Raw genomic sequence first — 18,753 nt, 5'->3', positions numbered from 1 at the left:
AAAACACACCAGAGGTAATCCAGTCAATCCATATCAGTTTAATAACATAGCAGCTTCTGTGTGTGTGTGTGTGTGTGCATGGATCGTTACGTGTGTGTCCATTTGTGCATGTTGTGTGCAATGCATGCATACACTGTGTGCTCCTGAACTTGTGTCTGGGTGTATGAGAGCAGGCTTAATTTAGCAGGTGTGCTTTGACAGTTCTTGAACGAGTGCCAGGTCTGCTGTACGCGGGGTGAGGAAGAGGAGGTGCTCAACGTGCATCTGTGTGGAGCTGGGCTGTGACAGATGGGGACGGTTTAACTTATAGAGTTCTGTTAAGATCTGGAGGTTTCTCTGAAGCTAGTCTGTGCCAAACAGGTGCACCGTCTAAAAACACCACAGAGAGTGGAAGGTGAACAAGTCTCCACTGACTTATTTGTCTGGTCGTGGTGATTCCGCTGATAGGAGTTTACCAGTGCATGTTGTGCTTTTGTTTCGTTTTTTTTCTTTTTTTTTTTCTCTATGTGGGTCCAAAGTCGTTGCAGTAATTGCCTCCTGAAGAGAGACACTACCCTTGAGTGATCTCTTTCATCTTGTGTTACTGTGGGCAAATGGAAACAAATACAAACTATTGTCAGACATATAAGTTGGCAAAGTCTTGTTGTTGTTGTTGATGTTGTTGAAGCTCACAGGGACGCTGGTTAAGGAGGGGCTTTAGTATCTAACAACTTAAAAACTTGAACTTCTGATTTATCACATGAGCTCTCAGTGTTTTTGCACAAACAAAAAACAGAAACAGTATAATTTCTTCATATAGTCATATTCTATTGTTCAATAAAATAATGCTAAATGTGAGTGAATGAGTGGATTTATCAAGGTGATTTGTTTTATTGAGATTTGTTTCAGCTGCATAGTAAATCATCACAGTGATAGGATAGGAAGCCAGCCGCTGACGCTTCTACAGCCTGGAAATGTGCAGAATGTGATTATGAAAATATGCGAGCAATCCCTTTTAAATGCATTAGAAGGAAAAATGAATAAACTGCTGCATGACTCTAGATTGTGTGTGTGTGTGTGTGTGTGTGTGTGTGTGTGTGTGTGTGTGTGTGTGCTTTAAGGACGGCTACGGCTGGGTTGAAAAGTTCAGCCAGTTAGTGGTGGCCAGGTGTCTCACAGGCAGGCAAGGCGCTTCACCATATGGCTGCTTCTCACCACCAGACGCCAGCCGTCCCGACCGCTGACTTTCACATACTTTACTTTTGCTATACAAGGTGAAAAAAGTTGCATTTCGGTCGGCGCGGCCAAAGAACTGGACGACGTATGTGTTTATGTGTCAAGACAGACTTGCTCCATCCTCACGATAGCCTGAGTGCAGGAATAAGACAATCAATAACCTGGTTGGTATAAACAAGGGAAGACAGATTTTATGCATTTCCTCTGGATTTCTGATAGACCAACAAAGTTGCAGATTATTTTTTTTTTGCTTCTCTCCTGCATGCTGATTGGAGTTTTAAAGATGTAATGAAGTCCTGGTGTGTCCTCCTGCTGGGTTTGTATTTGGCGAGGGGTGCCTGTGTGTCGCTGATAGAGGGATCTCTCTGACACGGCTGCTCTGGCCCGCTGCATCTGGGCGCCGGTAGCGGCAGCCGCTGGGGGGAGATAAGGCAGGGCTAGCCGCTCGCCTGTAACGCACATTTTGCCCCCCCTGTGCCCTGCTCTCCTCTCCCTCCCCTTGCTCCTGCTCCTCCTCCTCCTCCTCCCCCACACACACACACACACACACACCGTCCTCCCTCCCCCGTCATCCCCCTGACCTTATCTCGGGGGAGAAGGCACCACTGGGTCGCTGCTGTGATAGCACCTGCCAGAACCAGAGCTGGCCTCTGGTGATTATGGAGGAATCATTATCTCTCTCTCCCCAAAAACTCATTTTATACCTGCCAACATCTGAGGGGAGGGGGGCAAAGGAGCAAAGGCTTCTATAACAGGTAACACAGAGAAAATTGTGTGTGTGTGTGTGTGTCTGTGTGTGTGTGTTGAAGAGAGGTATAGGCAAAACATACCTGCACCAAAACATCTTACCTTCTTGCCATGTACTGTAGGCTTTGAATGTGATGGAAGTGAGATAAGATGCTGATTATACATGATATTCGCTCAGCATCAGTTTTAAAAGTGTTCAGAAATGGCCGTTTGTCCTGTTTGTCGCGCCTCCTTCCACCAGTTTTCACGAGTTGTGGAAAACAAATTTGATTGGTCGATATCGAGCGGGCAGGATATTCAATGTTTGGGGCGGGACCGAGCTCGGTGTGTGTATGTGTGTGTGCGAGTGTGTTTAGCTAACGTAGCTAACTCTTAGCTCGTAGGCTTGCTACGTTATAGCTTGCTAACTTAGCTAGCGAGGCTAAGTGATGGAGCGCGGGGATCTGGAGGAGGAAAATGGAGTCGGGACGGAGGAGAGTTTGTGTCGGTGGCGGTGGACGAGTCTCCTCGCTTTTCTCAGACGTTTGATTGACGGATGACGGATCCAATAGCACTGGCTGATGAATGCGCCTGCATTATCCAATGCTAAAAAAAATGACCCCACTTTCATCCCGGATTTACTTGAAAATAAAATTTTGCACAAAGTTTGGGCTACATCGTCTGATAGATGAGTTATTACCATAGACTGTAAAAAGAATGGACGTAGCGTCCGTGACGTCACCCATTGGTTTTGGGGAGTCGTTTTTGTGACTCAAACATGGCGGCCTGGACAGCGCCATGTTGGATTGGCCGGCCGAGAACCCGCCCACTGGCCTCGAAGCAGCTGTCCACGGAGCTGCTCGGACCTGTCACTCAACGTTTCCGCGCCCTGATTGGCTAGAGTTTTAACCTAATAACAGTAAAACTGTAGAGTTAAAAAAAAATTCACCCCCCTCAGAGTGTGTGCGGGGGTAGAAACTATCGATTGAGACGAAAAAACGTTCTGACACCAGGCTTTTAACATGTTTACTGAGGATGTAAAGTCGGCGATTTTAACACGGGGCTCTATGGGGAATGCTCCCTTCTGACACCAGCCCCCAGAGGAATCCGAGGGGATTGCAGTTTTTTGAACGCGGAAGTGAGCTTCACTTCTCAGACCGACAACTGCCCCCTTGGTTATTACACTAATTTTAAGACCCATAGTGGAATCAAAATCAATTTTCTTTTCTGAATACCTTTAAATGTTTTTTTTTTGTAGTTTATCATGCATTTGATTTCTTAATTTTAAAATCTGTTGTGTTTTAGCTACACCTCTGCTGTGCTCACATTTTCATCCTCTTATCTAATCAGTTTAAAAACCATATAGAGACAAGTCCCTGTCGGCCCGCATCATCCAATCAAGTTAGGTTAAAACTTTCCGTCCTGTGCCTATGATGAACACCCCCCCCACACACACACACACCTGATGTGTTCTTTACAGCAGTTCCCTTCCCTCAAAAGTTTTCACTTTCATTTTGTCGATTACTGTAGCCAGGTTCTTCCATTTAACTCGGAAAGAGTCCCACGCTTCGGTCTTGGAACGAGAATCCAAAATGTAATCTCTGCTGTGACAACATTTGAATGTCTTATGCATGACCGCTTGTTAATGTGGGGAATCCCATTGGCTTAGCTGCCGAGAAAAAACACCTACTCAATACAATGTTGGTTTATAAAGAAATCTTTCTTCCCTCTCTCTCTATCCACCCCCCACCCCCCCCCACCCCTCCCTCACCCAGAGATAGAGAAAGCAACATGAGTTTCTCTCACTTCCTCTCTGCTGATGACCATCTGTGTGTTGGTTTCAGCCAGGCACTTGGCACATCTGTGTACTCACATCCCCTCTCACTTCTCTCATCAGCACACTTCTTGCGCCAACAAAAATATGTGTGTGTCAAGCGGTGAAGAGTGTTGCTATCACACAGATACAGGCCACGCCGTCTGGTTCAGGGGGTTAATGAGTCCTGGGAGGTCAGAAGTCAAGAGGGGGGCGGCGGTGACAGTGTCGCTCGAGTTTCACATCAGAGCCACCTTCAGCTGTCGCAACTTTGTAAAGTTTATTTTGGCGTCTTTGATTCCAAATGTGTGACAGCAATATTTCACCATGTGTGTCAGTGTGTGCGTGTGTGTGTCACCACGAACAGGCGTCGCCCTGTACGCGTTTTCTCTATTTATAGGTGATTGTAGCTTTAACCCACACATCACTGTGTGGGTTAAAGCTGAATGAAGCAGGTTGAATGAAAATCTGCGAAATGACTTCAGAAAGTTAAACTTATATCATATCACAATATCATAATATTATATCATATTAAAATGGCAACATCAATTCCCAGTATATCCCAGTATGCACCTATGTACATACTGTAGAACAGAATAAATCTGATAATAGTTTTTCAAAGAGGCCTAATTCTGTTAGTTCAGGTTCAGTTAGGTGTCTGGACATTTCACAACCTTCAAAATGTTAAAATTATAATTAATAATAACTAATGATTAAGGTTCTTGCTTATGTTCATTTTGCAAAGATACTAGCCAGACTCCTAAGCCTTGTTTACTTCAACAGAAGCTCTTTCAAGAGTTCTTTTTCAAGGGGAAAACCTGTATGTGGAAGGGAAATCAGCTGTAAACATCCAGGTTGTGAGAAGTGCTGCCCACATCAAATTCTGTGGAAGAAAACTAGATGGCTTTCAGAATTTCTGGTGAAATAGTTGTCAGGAATGAAAACATTTCTCTTTTTCAGTTTGTTAATTGTTAGGTCTCAACGAGACTTATCAGAGATTATACTGTAGGTACCAATAAACAAACTGCATAAACTGGTTGTGTCATAACGTGATAATGCTTTTACTGCCACAGGGAGGACTGGGGGTCTCCATCCAGCTTGGCTGAATACCGGACTTCGATCTGTCAGGTGACCAGAGGTTCCAATGGAAACAGTGCAAAGACCTCCAGCCGGCTTCCAGGATTAGGTAAATCAAGGGAAAACCCACAGTTCCCCTTTGAATGAATACGTTTAATGCAGTGGTTTCTCATGTCTTTTTATCATGCAGCATGACTACACATTTAGACGAGATGTGGAAATATTTAAATAATTGAGGGTCCTGGTTACAGTGTATAGCACTTAAGATAGCAACGTGTTTAATTTAGACACACATGTGATGGAATTACTGGGATCAAGTTATCAGCTTATCATTTATTGTCATCATTCATCAATATTTAACCATAATATCCATGGTTCATTGAACTGTAACGTGCACAAAAAAGCCAAAGTAAGGAAAAATAAAGAAACACAAACAGACGAGAAGACCTGATTCAAACAGAAGAGAAAAGTTGGAGTAAGTTTGACGATAGAGAAGAGATGGATCAGATAAGTGGATGAGATGGATGACTTTTGGGATATGGGACTAGTTAAGTGTCGTTGTGGCCACTGGGCAAGGTGTACAGAAGCAGAGGATCTTGGGAAGGGGAGGGGAGGGGGTTTAACTCAGGATGGAGGATGCAAACAGGGAAGGAGTGGCGGCCGGCCGCAGACACAGCTGGTTCCTGACAGAGGAGGCCCAGGTCCCGCCGCCTGCTGCTATCACCACAGCACAACGTTGTCGCCTGGACTCCCCGGGGACTGCAGCCCCGCAACACGCCGAAACACAAATGGTAACATACAAACACACACTTCTCTTTTGAGCTGCAGTGGCAGGCAGGCAGGCAGGGCAGGAGGAGGGTTCAGATGAGAGCACAGCCCCTCAGCCAGAGCCACAAGGCAAGTTGACCTGCCGCTGAGACACACTCACTCACTCACTCACACCCACACACACACACACACTTACCCTTGGTTGCCACATGCTCCGCTGGAAAGAAGCAAAGAGACTGAGCAAGGAATGAAAAGAAGAAAGACGGGAAGAAGTGCAAGCGACATACCAAGTGCACGTGAAGCCGACCGCAAACCAGAAGAAAAAGACTTTTGTGGATTTTAATTTACAACTTTGATGCATTTTCTGAATGTAAAGTTGCACGCAGACTTGAACCAGAGGAGTAAAGGAATATTACGACCAGGATCAAAGACTTTGATACGGACATGAAAGAACGAAGAGGAAACAACTTTTTCTTTTTCTGATTTTTCACTGTTTGGAGCTTTAAGCAGCTTAGTCCACGTACGACACTTCAGTGGGTCATTTAATGATCCACTGGGGTCTCCAAGGCGAAGTGGGTGAGAATTATGAGAGAAAACATGGAGGGCCTCAAGCACACTTTATGATAGAGAACATTCAGCAGAGAAACTTCCTAAATATTTGGAGCTAGCAGCGTTTTATTTATTTTTTTGGGAGGGAGTTAACTGCCTGCCACCTGTTTCTGCTGCCACACTCCTGCAGGCTGTCAGCGTGCACCCGACTGTTTCACGATAACAGCGTGTCACTTAAACTCCTGAGTCGCCTCGGCTCGAACGAAAGAAAAGACGAGAGCCGGGACCTCGGCGGTGGCGGTGGCGGTGGCGGTGGCAGCGGTGGCTCCAAAGTTTTTCCAACATGTCTGCCGAGGTCCATCTGGAGCGTCTGAAGAAGGCCGACCTGAGGGATGCCGCTTCTTCTCCGTTCGCCCCACGTGTGCCCACGGTCACGCTGATCAGCCGCCGAGAGCTGAGGGATAAACACGCCGCCCACAGACCTCAGCCTTCGGGAAGCATTGATCCCAACCTGGCAACCGGCAGCCACTACAGATGTAGCGAAGGTAGGAGCTTGTCATCCCTAAAGGACCTGCTTTGTGAAATCTTCTGGCAGTGGCTTGTACGTGATGAGTGACGGAGGGTCCCGCAGCTGTCAGGTCCGCTCATTAAGTCGGAGTGATTGACGGATAATCAGTTTGTGTTGACTTAGCACCGCGTGCTATAGGGGCAAAGTGAGGTTTCTTCGTCATGCTGGTGGACCTGGTATTTGATGACTGAAGCGAGGGTTTCAAGGTTAGAATGACATCACACATTACCATCTAAATGATGCTTCTTCTCCAGAATTATTACACACAGCGTTATCTATAGGCTTGTTTCCCAGGGCACTGATTGAATATATGTTATTTTGCCTTCTGCATAAAACAAGCTCCGGTCTGTAGAGACCAAACTGAATCATTATGTCAGGATTAAATTGGCCACCAAGTACATTTTTTCTCAAGCATCTCCTTATTATCATGTATTACACTTCTCATATAAGCTGTCAAGCACAAATAAACTTGTCAGTGTTGTTAACAAGCCCAGTGGAGCACATTTATCCTGTGGCACTGTAAAGGAAAGGGAAAGAGGTTTTTAGAGCATTGGGTGGGGAGGGAGAGGGGGAGGAGAGGGGAGGCGAAGGGGGTTCTTCCTCTGGGCTTCCCCAAACAGCTGCAGGGAGCAGAACTATAAGTTTTTTTTTTTTGCAGTTTCACTGTTCAGCCTCGGTAGCTTCTTAATACACATGCAGGGGGTCATGAGGCTGCATGGCAGTGAATGACAGAGGGGAAAACTTTGAAGGAGCGTTTTTGCAGACAGACGGCGGGCGAGGTATACTTGAAAGACATCCAGGAAAAAAAGGGAGAGAAGAGAGAAAAAAATGTAATTGATTCTTAAAGCGCTGAAAACACTGAAGTATTGCCTTTAGCTAAAAATGAAAAACCTTCACTTAAATCAGCAAAGAGTTTGATGAGAGAGAGGGAGAGAGAGATGCATTAAGAATCAGACATTAAAGGCCTAATTTTATAGACTCTAAATATGTAGAAACTGTAAGCCAGAGCGAGGACTAATACCCGACGTAGTGAATTACCTGCAGCGCCTGCCGTCTCTTGGCAGTAATGAGCTTTGTGAACGTCGCAGTGATAAGGCCTCTATAATTAGGCTTAGTCATAAGCATCCCCCCTGTAATTCAGTGATAAAAACCCAGTAGAACTCTGGTGTTGGTGCTCCAACCCATTCGTCTCACACACACACACATATACACACAGAGATGCATACACTGAGGAAATCAAAATGTGTCAATGTGAAATGTAAACACTGCTCTTTGTCTTAAGTAGTTCACCTTATGTGGCTGTATATATATATATATATATATACATATACGTAAATATGTGTCTGCATGTGTGTGTGAGGAGGTGGGGGGTGGATATAGTCCAGCAATATGTTCAGACTATATGGAGAAGCAAAACTGTGTTCGTGCGCGTGCATGTGTGTGTGTGTGTGAGGTGTTGTGAGCTGCAGCATAGGCTTCCTGTGAGAGAGCAGATGTCGCAGAGCTCAGGCACAGCTGCGACGGGCGATAACCACGGTGGCAAGAATATGTCGGCACGCTGGCTCTTCTCCCTGGGTCTTATCAGCCGCACACAGAATACGCACACACACGCACGCACGCGCACGCTCGCGCTCTTGCACACACTCTACAGTAAGGAACAGCCACCCAGCACGAGCACACCCTCACAGCAGGCCCAGATAGAGGGAGGAAGGCAATGAGAGAGATGGAGAGAGGAAGAAAAGGAGCAAGGACTAAATCAAGGGACTTTGATGGAGAAGGTGCAGTGAATCCTTAACAAAGCCTTGGCTCATGTCTGCTGTATCATAGACTTGGTAATTTTTATTTTTTTTTGCCAATCCTAATCCTCTATGGCTTTGAATGGACTATTCTCTACAGCTTTCTCTCACAAAAAAGAAGCATGTCACCTGCAGTTTTTACTTTTATAAATCTATATACGAACATAACTTTGTCACTTCAAGATTCAAGATACTTTATTGTCATTGTACATGTGCGTACAATGAAATTTAAGGTGCATAGTCAGGTACAGACTCATAAAAAAACAAGAGAATAAAAATAGAATAAATACTAAAACAATATACATCACCCACACAACATCATTCACATTCTAAAGCATCACACACTCACAACAGTACCAATATACCCCGGCCAATACACAGTACAGTACAGTAAACAGTAGAACCATCGAAATTGCCCATTTCAATATTGCACATTCAAATATTGCACTTCTGTAATTGTTGGTGTTTTTTTTTGTTTTTTTTGCAAGGACAAACATGTTTGTCTGGAGTGTTACTATGTCACCATATCTCATAGATCTTTTCTCATGAACGGTGTCATCACAGCCGGAGTGAGAGCGCAAAAACAACACAGATTACACATTTCGTTACATTTTGTAATCTTTCCTGAACACGTTGTACGGAAGTGTAAAGTCCACTTTTTCCACCTTGCTTGGTTTCATCACCACGTCTCTAAGCTTAGATACAGGGAAGGAGATGTGACATGAGATCATCAACAGCGTGAGAGCGGATGGATGTTGTTGTTGATGATGATGATGATGATGATGCAAAAGGAGAGAGTTTCTTCTTCTTCTTCTTCTCTTTTCTGTGAATAAACAGTAAATTGAGGAAAAAAAGTGAGGGGCATGTGTGGGAGGAGAGGCAAGGTGCTGATGAGACACACACTCATGTGTGAGGGAGAGAAGGAGGGAGGGAGGGAGAGAGAGAGAGAGAGCAGTTATCCTCTCTATTTCCTCAGCACCAGCTTTGCGGTTTCTATGAGGAACAGATGTTCACAACTTGATACAGTGCCTCATCCCCCTCTACTCACTATCTCCAATGCCAGCACCACCAACTGTCTGCAAACACACAAACACACTCTCTTTCTCTCTCCCTCTCTCTCTCTCTCTCACACACACACACACACACGTTGTCTCTTGGGAAACAGTCATATAGAGCAGTGACTTTCTCGTGTGAATGTATGTGGACGTATTCACCTGTGTACCAAGGACTTTTTTTTTTTTACTGTCCATTTCCCTCTGTGCTCAGGCTGCATATCCTGTTCTTGAGTCATCACTTGATGTAATCAGGTGTCATTTCCTCCTTTGTCAGTTTGCACTTCTGTTGGTCAGCTGCGCCACCGTGCACTGGCTCTTACTGCTCAGTCAACTCAAAAACTCAAAAAAAAAATCACACGTTGTAGTTGAACTTACTGTAAAGGGTTGTGCGTTTGTAGGAGTTGTCGTACATGAGTCATCCTAAAGTCCTCCTGCAGTTGAAGATAACCACTTTTACCGAAGTGTCTGATTCCGCCTTATCTGCAGCCACTGAGTTAGTTAACACTGGACAGAAGCTCAGCTTGTTCTCTGTACAGCCTCAGCGCTACATTGCATGGATTTCAGAAGATACAGTTAAGTTTCCTTTATGCTCACATGACTGCATCTCATACTCTTTCATGTGAGACTCCACCACAGCCCAACAGTGCTGTACTGGATTCACCACTTTTGCTGCATTTCCACTACATGGTACCAGCTCGACTCGACTCACCTCTACTTGCCCTTTTGGGGTTTCCATTAGGTAAAAGTACCTGGTACAACTTCGGCTGAGCTTCCAAAATAGCTAAAGAGGTACTAAAAGATCACGTGAAGACACTGACTGCAGACCACTGACTGGTCACGAATTGTCACTGCAACATTGCATCACCAATGCGCGACATGCACTTGTCACTTCATTAAATTTTCATGTTTTTTCAGGTGAGAAAGTAACAATTTAGATCCCCAATATGGAGTCACTTTATCCAAATAACGCCCTTTTGGAAATTTGCCCTAAAGTTTTTGGAGAGCCACCTTTCAGACCAGCTGGGCTGTTCAACCTCCATTGTCATCCGGGGGAGAAAGAGATCAGATGAACTTACCTTCAGCCTCTTTGGAGATTTACCTTTTAAGTTAAATATTAATCTCACAGGTGAACCCTAACAACTGCGGCAGCCACACAAGTTTGTCTGAATGTAAAGCGAAGCTTCATGTTTGTACTGGACTGAACAGCAGCTGCTCCATATACAGAAATCCCAACATTTCAATAAATAAATGTTGTGAAGTGAACAGATCAGTCTAATAAAATATGTTACCTCTCTACTGTCCTGTAATGGAAACGACCTCCAGAATATAGTGCCTGGTACCAAAGGTGAGTTGAGTTGAGACGAGTCGAGCTGGTGCCACATAGTGTAAGTACGGCTTTTGAGATGACTTTTGCTTTGTGACATGGTGATTTATCACGCTGGAATTATCCATTAGAAGATGACCACGGACATTCAAACAATGATTGATTGATATTAAGGGAGATCAAAGTGTGCCAAGAAGACAGTACCCACTCCATAACATCACCATCACCAGTCTGGGCTGTTGACAGGAGGCAGATGGGTCCATGGGTTCATGTGGCTGACTCAGAGAGTAAATCCTTTTAGTATATGGAAATTTAAAGGGACAACGATGAGTTTCTATTTGGTTATAAAAAAGTCTCACATTAATGTGGATGAATCTCCGCTACCCACACTTGTTAATGGGCCCATTTTCGATAAATATATCGTTTTGTCTCTATCGTTATTTTGTTATTATTAGTGGTGGCGGAGATGCTGGTCCAGCCGACCAGCGTTTCTTTACTTTCGGTTTCGTGGCGAGTCATGAGAATAAGGCCGCTGAATCGCCGTTTATGGTCGGAACTACGACAGTATGTGATCGTCTTCAAACCTCTGACTTTAATTCTTGATGAATGAAAACATGAGTCCGTCACGGTGCGCGCGGAGGCTCATAAATGTAGTGTGAAAACGCTTTGCTTTTCCAAAACTCCTCGTTGTCCCTTTAAAGTTACATGAAATACAGTATAGGTATTTAAAAAAATGAATACAAAACAAAAACAACAACAGAATGTCTCTTGGAATAGAAAACCAGGCAGGCGTTGTGGAACAGCTATTGTGTAGTGGTTTTGTTGGGGCTGTTCTGGAAGTCAAGTGTTTCAAAGGAACATTATTCTTTCCAAAGAGCATGGATTGAATTTGGGATTCCCATCATGTCTGGGTGATTCCAACAACTGACACTTTGCTGCTCGATTGCAAACAAAATGTCAGGGGGTCTATGGGTGCAATTTGTAAAAGCAGCATTCCAGCGTACGTGCTTGAGTGGGTGGGTCAATGATCCGTTATACCACGCTGTATTACAGAAACTCTATCTGTCCCCCTCTCTCCTCTCGCTCTCTGTCTGTCTCATCCTCTTTCATAACGTTATGGAGCAGCTTGAGGACGTACACGCATTAAAGATGTTAACATACAAAGTGAGACAACAACATCCTCTTCAGCACGCTATCAGAGAAAACAGTGTTTAAATTACAAAACCCCTGTATTCAGAGAAGGAGGCATGCGAGTGACTCAAATGGAAATTTCTCAATCAGGTCTTATCAGCGCTTCAATCAGCATACCACCGCAACTCAGTGACTTTTTTTTTTGTTTTTTGATCAAGTGAGATATTCTGTTTCCCCTTTCATGACTATATTGGTGTCTTAAATGGCAACTCCATAAGTATTGTCTGTTGAATGTGCACGAGAGAGAGGAGAGGATAGGAGAAGAGAGAGGAGCGCAGCAACACAATGGGGCTAGCGTTCCTTTCAGTCGGCTCAGGACCTTATCTCCTTTCAACACACTAGCCTGTGACTGCCACTATAGGAAAGGATTTACAATGTGTGTGTGTGTGTGTGTGTGTGTGTGTGTGTGTGTGTGGAGGAAATGCTGCAAACTTCTCTGCTTCTCTCTTGCTTTTACCCTGACACATACACACACAGAAATAGTCATTTCCATACCAGCACAATGAACAAACCTAGTTCTCGTACCACAGAGAGTGCTCAACCATCCAGGAGATGCTGTCAACATAATAGAGTCCAGTGCAAGGTGTATGTGTGTGTGTGTGTGTGTGTGTGTGTGTGTGTGTGTGTGTTTGTGAGGTGACAGAGGAGATAGAGGAGAGAAAAAAGAAAGAAAGAAAGAGGAGACAAAGCGGGTTTTGTTGTCATTAATGCCATCAAAGGGACTCCCAGTCGCAAGTATTATGGCGAGTTCATGGAGGCATCCGGAGTTCCCACCTTGTGTGTGTGTGTGTGTGTGTGTGTGTGGTTTTCATTGTGCAGTTTATCAGGCCGGCCACATGGAGTGTCAGAGCTAACCCAGTGACCGCTCAACAAAAGGCCAAATTAAGAGGAGCGGGCGGCTGTCGTACAGGGAGGCTGACAGGTTGACTGACGCCACTCCCGACTTGAATAGCATCCTGTCAATCTGGGAGCTGTCACCTTGACAGGAATCCTTTCTTCGGATGCAACCCCCATCGCCAACCTTTCTGTCACTCAAGGCCACACAGACGAACACCTCTTCCCTTTTCTGTATTCTGCACAGGAAACAAACACACACCACCTATAGTACAGTAACACAACCACAAACACATACGTATAGCTAATGCTGCATGTGTGCAGACCAACCGAAAGCCATAACTCTGAAAGAGAGAAAGAGAAATACTGTATATAAGGAATGAGTTTCAATAACACTCCATCCATCTCCTTGACAACCGTACTTCCACCATTGGTGCGCTACACACTCTGCCTCTGACAGACCCAGCTTGTAATGGCCAATGTGTTTATGTGGCTAAAGTTGGTGTGTATGTGTCTTGACCACGTCTCCAGCTACACCTTTACAGTACAGACCAGTGTTTTTCAACCTTGGGGTCGGGACCCCACATGGGGTCGCCTAGAATTCAAATGGGGTCGCCTGAAATGTCTAGTAATTGATAAAAAAAAAATTACTGATAAAAATATTCTTTTAACTAATTATTATTCTTTTAAAGGGACAACGAGGAGTTTTGGAAGTGTTCTCATACTACATTTACCATGAGCCTCCGCGCACACGGTGAAATTCTTGGACAAGACGGACGTCTTGACGGCATTATTCCCATGACCCGCCGGGCAGCGTCCGCGAAACCGTAAGTAAGGAAACGCTGGTCGGCTCGCCCAGCATTTCCGCCACTAATTAAAATAATAAAATAACGATAGAGACAAAACGATATATTTATCGAAAATGGAGCCATTAACAAGTGTGGGTAACGGGTAACGTAGATTCATCCACATTAATGTGAGACTTTTTTTATAACCAAATAGAAACTCCTCGTTGTCCCTTTAAAAATGATGATTAAAAACACCACACACAATCTTAAACAACTGTATTCTATACTTTCACTATCTCGAATATAAATCGAGTTCAAGTAAAATGCAGCATATAAAAATATCTGAGTTGACGCATGATTGACGGCCGCTATCACATGACTGCATCATGTGATCGGGGGTCGCCAGAAATTTGTGATGTCAGAATGGGGTCAGAAGCCAAAAAAGGTTGGGAACCACTGGTATAGACCGAAGTATTGTGCTGCAGGCTCCGCACCTCAGGTTACCTGCAGTCGGACCCTTCAGGAAGCTGGTACATTCCTATCAAAGAGCTCTGGGGTTTCCCCTCTGCACGCTATAGCTCACATTATTTAATCAGTACTGGAGCTGATTTTTATTTTTTATTTTTTTATTTTCAAAAGTCCTCCCTGCTCCATATGAAGGCTGCGTTTGTGTTGGCGGCTGGCGAGGCTGGTGAGACTGGAGTCGTGGCAGAGCAGCTGTCTGTGTGTACTTTACAAGCTGGTTCTGTTTGTTCTGTAGACACAGGAGGGGTCAGGAGGGTGTCAGCTTTGTCTTCTGTCCCCCCTCCATGGTTATGTGTATGTATGTGAGTGTGTGTGTGTGTGGGTGTGTGTGTGTGCCCGCCAGAGGGAGAGAGAGAGAGAGAGAGGGCAGGTGGGTGGGGCAGGGGGACTAACAGACCAGTGTGGACAGGTGGAGGATTCTCACTATAAACAAACCAGATGTACCTGCCTTTATCTGCTCCTCTCCTCTCTCTGTGCTTCTGTTTATTTAGTGGCAGTGCACATTAATAGATAATACCCTGAAGTCAGCCAGAAGTCCAATTCTCATATTAGAGCAGAAAAATAATAATCAGATGATTAATAAATTCATAGCCTGACAGCACAATTAATTGTCTGTGCCTTTGATGAAGAGAAAATGTTGCGAAATGAGAGAATTTGCTGATTTTCTCTGTTTGCTAATTGAAAAAAATGTGGTTTCAGATGGTTGCTCAGGCAAAAAGTGAACGATCTGAAGATAGCACCTCGCTTATTTCCCGTCAACTACTCCAAAAAAACAAGTCGGCCCTAATTGACAAGATTGATCAGTGACAGTGAATAAAAATAATTGTTATTTGCTGCTTAATCTGTCACCACAAAGAATGTGAAACAGTTTGGATGTAAACATGCAGCAGTGATGAAATATATGAAGGTTAAAGACAATATGTAGTGTTGTGCACAATAGGACGAACACAATGCAGCATTATGAGCTGCTAATTACAGCCAGGAGCAGAGGCATATAACACATGCACGTCAATAAAAAGGAAACAGTAGACTGGAAGACAAATGCTGTCCTCCATCTCTCCATCCACACAGCCGACTATATTCATCACAACACCTGACGGCACAAAGGAAACTTTACAAGCTGTGCTGCGTTTACTGGCGTGTGTTTGTGTATGTGTGTGTGTTCGTGTTCATACGGAGGGGACGTTGTTTTGCATTCATTGATATTCTTGTATTTTTTCAAGTGTTAAATAAAGTAAATAAAGTCTGAAGCCTAATAGAGTCAATTCTGCTTTCCCAGTCCTCCTGGTCCTGATGTGAGGAAACAGCGCCCCCCACGGGCAGACAGGGGTGGTGGGGGTGGGGGGAGGCTGTGAAACTGTTGTAGCCTATATATCACTCAGTTCACTGCTTTCTTCATTTGACTGCTTTGCTTTCTGAATTTATTGGACATGATCCCATCAGATTTTACTGTTATTTTAGTTATATTATATTTATATTGATTGATAATATTTACATCTAATGCGCATTTTTGTGATATAAATATAGCCAGGGTTGTCTGCCCAAGTGTAACCCATAGCTCCCATGCAGATATGCTTCTATAATTATCTTTTTTTTTTTTTTTTTTTTGCACTATTGTTCGGTTCTGTGCTGCTCAATATGGATCTCCTTTAATTCAGGAAGGATTCCTGTACAATAGCTGCCAGCTCCTGCCTCTGATGGTACCCGAGAGAGAGAGGGAGAGAGAGAGAGAGAGAGAGAGAGAGAGAGAGAGAGAGAGAGAGAGAGAGAGAGAGAGGTTAGGAGCTCCAGATGGTGTTTAAACGCAGACAGAAGGCTACAGCGAGGACAGAGAGAGAGAGGAGGAGGAGGAGAGAGCCGCGGTTACTGCGTACAGTGGCCCCGCCAGCTCCGCTCATCAGTGAAGACAAAACAAGTCGGGAAAAAAAATAATCCAAATTGTGAATCCACGGGGGGAGAAGGAAGAAAGAAAGAAAGAAAAGAACAGGAAAAAAAACTTCCACCATGCTCTGCTGATTGTGATTTCTTTTTCTTTGGGAGAAGTGAATATTTGAGATCAGCGTCTGAAGACACCGCTCGGCGGAGGATCGGCGCGTCAGAGGAGGACAAGGACCGTACACACACACACACACACAGAGAGAGAGAAACGTGGTTGTAGAGTAGCCTGACCACAGGCTGCTGAGAGGACTCGGTGCTCTTTTCTTTTTTCTTTATTCCCCCTTTTTTGGTTTTATTTTTATTTTTTAAAGGAGTGGGATTTATGTGGTCGGACCTGTTTCTGACGCACGGTCTGTGGCTGAACTGTGAACTGGGGAAGAGGCTTTGAAAGTTGTCACAGGGGGAGGAGGAGGAATAAAAGACGCACCCTGCAGACAAGAGGAGCCGCATCTTCATCATTTGCGTGTTTTTTTTTATTTTTTATATTTTAGCCTACATGGGAGACGAGAGGATTTGTGGACTTGTAGTGACACAGTGTAAACCAGAGAACAGTTGTGGACAGAGAGGACGAGCAGCTGAAAAACTGCGTCTGTGTGTTTTTTCTCTCTCTCTGATTTCTTCTGTGTAGGATGGTTAAAATGAGCAAGAGAGCGGATTTACTGGACTGGGACAAATTGTGATTTTTGTTTCTTGTTTTCTCTTCTCCACATCACCGTCAACACAAGAAGCTGTTTGCTTTAAAACAACCGAACTGCAAAACCAAAGACATCAATGTTCTTAAGGACCCAAGAGCCCCCCTGGCTTTGATTTGATTTCTTTCTCTTGCGATATTTAAGTGAGAAGAGAAATACCTCATAATTTATTCAACCTGGAGAGTCACGAGCCCTTTTGAACTTCCAAAGGAAAGTAAAAAAAAAAAGAAAAACATTTTCTTTTGTGACAGACTGTGGCTTCTGCCTCTTCTTCCTTTTTTTTAATATTATAAAGAAAAACAAAAAGGGAATAATACCTGAATAGTTTTCCGCACTATTTAGAAGTCAAGGCTTTATCCCTTTCTTCCCCCCAAAAAATAATGAGGATTGAGACGATATAAAAGCTGTTTGAGAAACTATTCGGTGTGGATTATCACCGCTACAATTACCTCAGCTTGACCTCGACCTTCACAAAGTAAGTACAACCTGCGAACTCGCCTGTGCTGAAGCGAATCAATTACATTTCCTATTGGTGTGAATTGGTTTTTAAAATGCACTTGGAGGGGCTTGTGGTTGTGATTCTCTGTTTTCTCATAGTGACAGTGCAAGTTAAGGTTCATATTTAAGGGCTCAGACAAGTTGAACACCATGTTTGTTGTAGCTCTGATTGTGATTCTGTTTATTGTACATTTATTTTACATTTCAGGTTGTTTTTGACCTGGTTCAGGTTATTTAGGCTATAAAACATAGGAAGAAATCTGTGTTTCTTAGAAATACCAAATTTCTAAGGATGTAATTGTTCCTTATAAAAGGTTAAATGTAGAAACATGGACACGTGGACTGTGCTGGAAACTGTAGTATCAGTATGATAGTTGTTATTTTAATGTTTTTATTCTTGTTATGGTTTTTGATAGCGCTCATCTCTACAGTATTTATTTACTTGCTCTGTTGTTTCACTGTCATCATGGAGATGTGGTGAGAGAGCTGAGGTGGAGAGAGAGAGAGAGACTTAGAGGTGTTTGCTTCAACAGTCAGTGCTGCACATCAAAGTGATGTTGAGACAAAGTGATGACACTAAATCTCTTGGTCTATGAACTTGTTGCCCACCTGGACCGGCTGGGTGGAGGCGCTCGCTGGGTGTGAGGAGGGGACACGTTCAGACGTTTACCCTCAACTGAACCCTGTGGTTGGTGCCTCAGTCAGAGGCAGAGCAGCCCTCCACTTTCCCCATGATACATCAGTGGCGTCCACTCCTGTGTAACAAAGCAATTAGAAACTCGATTAACCCGTCCCCTTCTTGTTGAGCGTTTGTGTTGTTATAGTCTGTGAATTAAAGCAACAAAAAAAAAAGGCAGAGAAGCTGTTTAACGGAAATTCTACAGCGACCGAAAGGAAACAAACCCAAACCCGACAGTTAAAAAAAGAAAAAGCTAAAGTCATGATGTTTGATTGACTGTGGTGACACTCCCTTAGAAGAAACAAGTCCATCCAGAGGTTTCAACCAACCAACCCCCGCTCCCCCCAAAACACACACACACACACACACACACACACACACACACACACTTGAACAGCCTCAGCAGCGCACTCTTCCGCCTGTGAGTGCAACAGTAAAACACTCAGGCCATTTTCTCTGCAGGACGCGGCCCTGTATAATTGGCCCTGGTAAATATCATCTGAATAATTGAACAGTTGATAATAGTCTTGAACAATGGATGGAGAGGGGGGTGGGGGGTTGCAGAGGTGAAACCGCAGTGCAGACACCCCTGCCTCACCGCACATTATACCTCCATCACCACCACCACCACCACCAAGCGAGCATCCCGTCCTCCCTCGGCCCCCGGCCCTCGACCCCCGGGCCAGGGCCAGGCCGCCTGCTCCGCCACACTTCATC

General features: G+C 44.3%; 1 protein-coding gene across 9 annotated transcripts in view; it reads left to right on the top strand.

The window, feature by feature from the left end:
* The first annotated feature begins 1,833 nt into the window (after positions 1-1,833).
* Positions 1,834-18,753, top strand: part of cbfa2t3 (CBFA2/RUNX1 partner transcriptional co-repressor 3) — a 46,899-nt gene continuing 29,979 nt past the window's right edge. For 2 of the 9 annotated variants that reach the window (XM_085806303.1, XM_085806295.1), the window contains exon 1: positions 5,482-6,693. In XM_085806303.1, coding sequence (XP_085662429.1) covers positions 6,492-6,693 — 202 coding nt within the window. In that variant the 5' untranslated portion in view covers positions 5,482-6,491. Of the gene's footprint in view, positions 1,971-5,481; positions 6,694-8,356; positions 8,495-16,054; positions 17,335-18,753 lie in introns of those variants that run through there. The other 7 variants (XM_085806342.1, XM_085806318.1, XM_085806335.1 and 4 more) reach the window with 6 other exon arrangements.

This window comes from Trachurus japonicus, chromosome 3, assembly GCF_045865225.1.
Source record: "Trachurus japonicus isolate A0001 chromosome 3, Traja_1.0".
Taxonomy (NCBI): domain Eukaryota; kingdom Metazoa; phylum Chordata; class Actinopteri; order Carangiformes; family Carangidae; genus Trachurus; species Trachurus japonicus.
This window is presented reverse-complemented; position numbering and strand designations above follow the sequence as displayed.